Source organism: Amyelois transitella, chromosome 22 (genome assembly GCF_032362555.1).
Source record: "Amyelois transitella isolate CPQ chromosome 22, ilAmyTran1.1, whole genome shotgun sequence".
NCBI classification, from domain to species: Eukaryota; Metazoa; Arthropoda; class Insecta; order Lepidoptera; family Pyralidae; genus Amyelois; species Amyelois transitella.
In genome coordinates, this window is record NC_083525.1 from 9,125,120 (window position 1) to 9,132,500 (window position 7,381).

At 41.3% G+C, this 7,381-nt stretch overlaps 1 protein-coding gene across 2 annotated transcripts; it reads left to right on the forward strand.

Annotated features, from left to right (window-relative positions):
- The first annotated feature begins 1,059 nt into the window (after window positions 1–1,059).
- On the forward strand, window positions 1,060–4,366 carry LOC106140286 (apolipophorin-3). Of its 2 annotated transcripts, none has more exons than XM_013341862.2 (5): window positions 1,060–1,136; window positions 2,130–2,371; window positions 2,636–2,842; window positions 3,090–3,248; window positions 3,769–4,366. In XM_013341862.2, exons 2-5 carry the CDS (start codon window positions 2,330–2,332, stop codon window positions 3,916–3,918), a joined length of 558 nt encoding a protein of 185 aa, XP_013197316.2. In that variant the 5' UTR covers window positions 1,060–1,136; window positions 2,130–2,329; the 3' UTR covers window positions 3,919–4,366. The 2 variants fall into 2 exon arrangements, with proteins under 2 accessions (XP_013197316.2, XP_013197317.2); XM_013341863.2 differs by having other exon boundaries at window positions 1,079–1,136; window positions 2,282–2,371.
- The last annotated feature ends 3,015 nt before the right edge of the window (window positions 4,367–7,381 follow it).

The following is a 7,381-nucleotide window of genomic DNA, read 5'->3' on the forward strand; positions in this document are numbered from 1 at the left end:
ACAATTATATTATCTAGCCTATCATCGCCATTCTACTGAATGTCTCCCATCTTTATGTTTAATATACGTGTCGAGCTACTCGAGCTGATGCGATGGTAAAAGTTGTTTGGATTCGTAGCATTTGTACCTATTTCTATGATCTTACAATACAGTAAATCCTAATACATCATTATCATTTGAAATTCAAGACATTAAACATACGAAACTAAAGAATCATGTTTTAGCTGTATAATCAATAGTAAACATAAATTTAAATGGTGTCTCACTCAGCACACAAATTATTGTAGCACGAGTAGTAACAAGATAAGAATAACCAAGTATATCTCCCGGATATTATCTCGTGCATTCATTTATGCTAATATTACCAAAAGTCAAAGAATGTGTAGAAATGTAAGATTTATGTGCCTGTTCTCTGTAGGCAATATTGACAAATAAAAGTTAGTATATTTCAAAATAAAAAGGTAAAAAACATTTCTTCTGGGCTTTCTAAAGCTGTGTTAGTTCATCACGTCACAAGTCATTTATTTTTTTACTTTATCATAAATTCACGCTTTTAAACATACATACATACATACATATGGTCACGTCTATATCCCTTGCGGGGTAGACAGAGCCAACAGTCTTGAAAAGACTGAATGGCCACGTTCAGCTATTTGGCTTAATGATAGAACCGAGATTCAAATAGTGACAGGTTGCTAGCCCATCGCCTAAAAGAGAATTCCTAAGTTTATAAGCCTATCCCTTAGTCGCCTTTTACGACATCCATGGGAAAGAGATGGAGTGGTCCTATTCTTTTTTGTAATAGTGCCGGGAACCACACGGCACCACGCACGCACACGCTTTTAAAACCGACTACATTGCTTCTTTATCGCTCCAATTGGCTATTTCCTTCTTTTTGTCATTTTTAATGACTCACTATATTGAGACGTATCTGATATATTACGAACAACATAACATTGAAACAATAAAATACATTAAACCAATTATTGTAAATGCAATTGCTCTTCCTCTCATCATGTAATTTGGATGTGTTAATGCATGTCACGCAGCCCTGAGCCATACAATAGAGGTCTTGTGCACGGCCACGGTGAGCACAGACAGACGGACAGTGCGAGCCCGTGCGGAGCCCGCCACTGGTAAGTTGGTTCATATATCACTCCACTTCACCAAAATTGAATTACGCAAATAAAAACTACAATTGGCAATGTCGACTTTTACCAAACAAAGTGTACTCTTTGTTTCCGCGTGAGATCGCAGTGCGGTCCACAGTGCGGCCAGCGGCTCGGGCCGCAGGCGTCCCGGCGCCGCGACATGAAGGTCCAACATTCGTGATACAGCACATAGAAAGGGACATTTCCATAACACAGAAACACATATGACATTATCTATCAAATTTGTAATAAACAGTCATCCTTTTTGATAACCTGTGCATTCGTATGCAGCGATTGATTTGTTACGAGTAGGTACCAACGAGATCGTATGGCATTTCTTTTGAACATTGCATAAAACTAGTACGAAGGCGAAGCTCGTGATCATTCGGAGCTGCCTCAAACTATAGATCCCACTAGCAGCATCCCAAGACACGTCGCAGGCGTTCGCCACCGAAGGGTAGCTCTCGCGCACTACTTTATTCACCATTTTTTATGATAAATTGGAGTGTAAGCGCGGTGAGTGTGGCCGACAGCTGTAGGTGGAGGGCCGCTATCGGCAGGCCGCGCTATCTGCGGGTCGGGGATCACGGCCGGGCCTCGCGGTGATTACGTCCGATTCTGCTAAATGGACCTAATGCGATAAGGAAATGTGAAATCTCGTCAGCAGAGGTGTGCTGCTAAACTTTCAATGGATGGAGTAAAAATCACCTTCAGCGATAGTAAACAATATTCATTTAATTTTTAATGCTCAGCCCGAGTTCCGAACTTGCATATGACCGCGATATCGGCCTACAAGTTTTGAGCCCTGCTTTATCTTTGTTCTAAAACTCGGCGATCTCCCAGTGAACCCGCAACGTCTCAGGTCAAGTTGAGTCGTAACATTGCGGATCTAGATCCGCGCAGTGATTAAACATGATCTTTTGGATCTAGTGATGATCGCTGGGCACGCATCGTGGTGGTGCATCTGTTTGTAAACAGGCGCGGCGGCGGTGCGGGCAAAGGGCGCAGGGTGGAGGCCGTGTTTGTTCCGCGCAGGAAAGTTTAGCAGGAACCTCCCGGCGTTATCAGCGCGCCGCCGGTATATAAGGCGCGCCCCGGCCGCGGACCTCACAGTTCCCGGCGTGTTGCAGACGCAGTCGATCCTCCTCACGACCAGCTCCGAAACTACAACTCTCACGATGACCAAATTCTTCATTGTTCTCGTCGCCTGCTTGGCCTTGGTAAGTCAATCCTACGTTTCCCTAGTGCTCTTTATTTACATTATTGCATTTTCTTTGATTGAAATGTCATAACGATAACCACTTTAGAAGTTTGACAACCTTCACATTCTGTTTTATTTTAATTCGAGTGAGATCCTCGTGGATAATATACTCTCTCTTCAACATAATGTTTCCTTAGTATTATTTGGTCCTTAATATTCAATACATTAAAGAGTAAGATCATAAGAGTGACGTAGCCAGCGTGTTAACGTGGACGTGTCGCAGGCGCGCGCCGGAGTGCAGCGGCGCGACGCCCCGTCCGCGCTGGACGAGGTGCAGAAGCACGCGGCCGAGTTCCAGAAGACCATCACCGAGCAGTTCAACTCGCTGGCCAACTCCAAGAACACCCAGGACTTCAACAAGGCGCTGAAGGAGGGCTCCGACACCGTGCTGCAGCAGCTGTCCGCGCTGTCCTCCTCCCTGCAGGGCGCGGTCAGTACATACAGATAACCAATTAATTAGTTTGGGTTGAGAATTGATAAGAAGTACAGCAGCTGATTTTTATTCCTAATACAAAACTATGCTGCGAAAAAACAATTTAGAACTTTGATCAAAGTCTAGAAATGTTATCGTTTAGTGGTTATATTCTGTCTGTATAAGATTCTGTTCATTTGCAATCGGAAATTCGATAGCGTTTATAGGAATGCTCGACCATGTGCTCATGACTTGTACTTTGCAGTTGACCGACGCTAACGGCAAGGCCAAGGAGGCCCTGGAGACGACCCGCAGCAACCTGGAGAAGCAGGTGGAAGAGCTCCGCAAGTCGCACCCCGACGTGGAGAAGCAGGCCTCCGCCCTCAAGGACAAGCTGCAGGCCGCCGTCACCAATGCTGTTCAGGTTAATTTTTAGAATATTGTGTCTGGATTATTTGGTTATTATTAGGGGCCGTGGATCCTAAGCATAAGATTCAGCTCGGTGGAATATAATCTCTTTGGTTAAGTCGAAAACTTGTGCATTATAATATTACTAGTTGTGGACCAGCGCCGTCCCGCTGCTCGCCCGGGACGCGCCCGCGGGGGGCGCCCCGGGACTGATTGCACAGCCATCGCGATAAGCCACGACTCTTACTTGTAGTTTATCGCGAATACGTAAATAACTATTAGTTAATTTATTATCATGTTTTATTTATTTTCTTAATTGGGTGTAGTTTAAAGGTAGCTGCATTATAGTCGTAAGTAAACACGTTAAAATTAAAAGTAGCCGATGCCGGGACCGTGTGCGCAGGCGGGCTGCAGAGAAGTGAGGACACTCCCAGTATTAACGGCATACGGCGCATACGACATACTTAAGTCAAAACGCAAACTTAATTATTTTGAAATACTCATTAGAATAACATGTGATCACCTTGGTCGTGCAGGAAACCCAGAAGCTGGCGAAGGAGGTGTCCACCAACGTGGAGCAGACCAACCAGAAGCTGGCGCCCACCATCAAGCAGGCGTACGACGACCTGGTGAAGCAGGTGGAGGCCGTCCAGAAGAAGCTGCACGAGGCCGCCTCCAAGCAGTGATTGGACAATGAACGAGCTCGCCACCACACTCCTTTATTTATTACATTCTCCTTTAATTGTTAATTCGCCGTGATTTATGTCATTGAGAGAAATAAATGTAAAGTATCTAAAATTAACAGAAATATTAATTAGCGAAGTGACCCTAGCAAGCCGAACAAAGCTATCTAAATGAAGAACGAGCTCAGTGTTGTGGGTAGACTGTAGTAGACTGGGATTTTTATAGAAATTTGAAACAGAAATGCCATATTGTATTAGAATCTATAGGAATGTGTTGTCATCTTGCAGCGCAGGCAGTTACGCACTGCTGCCAAATGAATACATTTAGAAATTCCTTTTGTATTGTGGCAAGATGGTGTTACAACCATCATTTACGAATTTTACGACGTCATATACATAAGTTCTTATAATTTCTATAGTGACATTCAAATAAATAACATGGTATTCTTTCTCCTGTCAATATTTGAATCTTATTAGTATAGTAATTGAACGTGGCCTTAGTATTTTCAAGACTCATTACCTCTGTCTACCCCGTAAGAGATAAAGAGTTTTTATATCTGTTCCCTTACAGGGTAGACAGAGGCAAATAGAATATAAATACAATCACTTGTATAGGTATGTATAGTCTATTTGGGAATAATATAATAGATATCACATTTCTAATTTATTACTAGCGGCCTGCCCCTCTGCACTCGTGCAATGCTGATGTTATAACGTACATACATACATACATAAAGTCACGTCTATATCCCTTACGGGGTAGACAGAGCCAACAGTCCCAAAAAGACTGAATGGCCACGTTCAGCTGCTCGGTTTATTGATGGAATTGAGATCCAAATAGTGACAGGTTGCTAGCCCATCGCCTAAAAAAAAGGATCGCAATTTTATAAGCCTATCCCTTAGTCGCCTTTTACGACATCCATGGGAATGAGATTGAGTGGTTCTATTCTTTTTTCTATTGCCGGGAATCACACGGTACCTAGGTATATATGGCAAAGGCGTACCTAAATCTTTAAAACTACCTAAAGTATTTTTATTTTTAGATGTTTTGTATGTAGACGTTATACGTTAGTTTTAAAGATTTAGGTACGCCTTTGCCATATACCTAGGTACCGTGTGATTCCCGGCAATAGAAAAAAGAATAGAACCACTCAATCTCATTCCCATGGATGTCGTAAAAGGCGACTAAGAGATAAGGTTATTAACTTGGGATTCTTCATTTACTTTTGTCACTATTTGAATCTCAAATCTAAGTTGAAAGTAGCCTATAAGTACCTACCTATTTTCGGGATCGTTGGATCTGTCTACCCCGCAAGGGATTTAGTGATAATGTGTATGTAGGTAAGTAAAGATTGAATTTGAATTAGGGACAGGCAGCGTGAAGCGACTTACGTAATTCTAAATTCTATGGAGACATCTATTAACCATTTAGGTATTTCTTGGAGAGAGGGTTGTAGGTAGGTATATTTCCTTGTGAGAGCCAGACGATTTCCTATAATCACGGTCTGAAAGTAGGTAAAGCAAGTTATAAATACAGTTAGACTTTGAATCAATGAGCTATATCGTAATTTGAGAATCAGTATCAATAATAGAATAAAAAACCGCTATAAAATGTTTTTTTTTTCTTCATATTTTTGTATGTATTAAAAAAATCCCTAATTCTTATCAAATTACTTATTCAATGACCTAGTTTTATCGCTAGGTAACTGTATACCTACGCGCCGCTCTGTGCCGAAACATAGCATTCCCCGCCGCGCCGCCCCGCATTCAACCCTTCCCGCCGCCACCCTGCACGCCCCGCGGCACGCCAACAATTCCAACTAGTCGCCCACACGCATTTGTTACGGGAGTATTGTGCGCAAGGGCAATTTTTCTTGTAACTGCCGCGAACCGGGAACGTACGCCATATCATAGATATTCTTCGCGTAAGTACTGTGAAATAGTGGAAAAGTATGTTATCACTACGTGTTCGAATGTTCATATTAAGTGGAGAAAATTTACACAAAGCGTGTAGAGACTGAGTATTTCCCGCCCTTATGTTCAGAGAATATAAAATCCGGACAATTTTGCAAGTGAACCAGCGGCTCATCGCTCGATCGTCGAGAAGATCATCTTTGAGTAGTTTGAACGAAACCCCCGTGCCAGCACTGTTAGTAAAATGCAAATTTATTTATTACTATTTTAACCTCTCATCGCACCAAATAATGTTTTAACGACTAAACCAACCCACAGGTTTAGTTATTCCCGATAAAAAATTGTGTGTTTTGACGGTTTTCAACCCGAAAAGTATGAAGGGAAATTGCAACTTATAAATTTAGTTTATTACGAGTGCAGCGGTTAACGGACTTCGCCGCCCGGCCGTAGTACCTATGTAAGTACCTACCTGTCCTAGTCTACGCGCAGCTGATTACGCGACGCTCGGTGGGAATTTTCGGGGTATTTTAAGAACATGTATTTTGTATTATTTACCCTATAGAATACCTACTTTCCTTGAATTAAGCTAACTGGATTCAAAGTCTATCTGTATACCCTATGCCCGAGTACCTACATAATTACGTGATTAGAACTTAACATCAGCTTCCTTTTTCCCTATTAGCTATTTTCAAGTTAGCTTAATACGCTGCTGATTGTACCTACTCATTTTAACTAGTCACAGATATAGATAAATGCGTATAATGGTCATCCCATTTCATTGTGAGAAGAGGCCTTTGCCATATAGGTACCTACATATTTTTTTTTATATTACCATAACTGCGGAGTTTATTCCGTTGATTTTTGAGGTGTTCCTTGGAATATCTTTTTCATTTATGACCTTAAACAAACTCTATGTGACCACACAGACATCATTATTTGAATGCAATTTTTTTTTTAAATCGGTTTATAAATATCGGAGATTTGACATATAAAAAAAAATTGAATTATCATATTTAAGAACGCCGAGAACCAATGGCACAAACTTGGGATGTCTGGATAGGCAATATCCAATAACATTATAATTACAAGTTCGCCGCGAACTAAGGCCTCGCGAACTAACTTTGCTTGTACTTATCTATATCTATACTTAATATTATAAAGCTGAAGAGTTTGTTTTGTTTGTTTGTTTGTTTGTTTAAACGCGCTAATCTCAGAAACTACTGAACCGATTTGAATAATTCTTTCACTGTTAGATAGTCTATTTATCGAGGAAGGCTATAGGCTACATTTTATCCCGGATTTCTTACGGGAAACGTCTACAATGCAGGTGAAAGTTGAATGAGTCGGCCATCTGCGAGCTTTCCACGCGAACGCTGCGCAAACCAACAAAGATATAGTAAAACAACGTACAAAAGATGTGAAGTACTCATTTTTTGCCACAAAAAAGTCCGCGAGAGCATATATTTATCTCTTAAGGTTTACTTACAATAACCACTTTTATGTTCATTTTTGAAGATTATTTTTTCATTATAAACATAAGTTATTTTGAAAC

Bases quoted from the DNA above. Each gene is read 5' to 3' on its own strand.
- LOC106140286 (XM_013341862.2), top strand. From the start codon at position 2,330: ATGACCAAATTCTTCATTGTTCTCGTCGCCTGCTTGGCCTTG. The intron at 2,372-2,635 runs GTAAGTCAATCC...GACGTGTCGCAG, and splicing joins TCGTCGCCTGCTTGGCCTTG to GCGCGCGCCGGAGTGCAGCG. The intron at 2,843-3,089 runs GTCAGTACATAC...TGTACTTTGCAG, and splicing joins CCTCCTCCCTGCAGGGCGCG to TTGACCGACGCTAACGGCAA.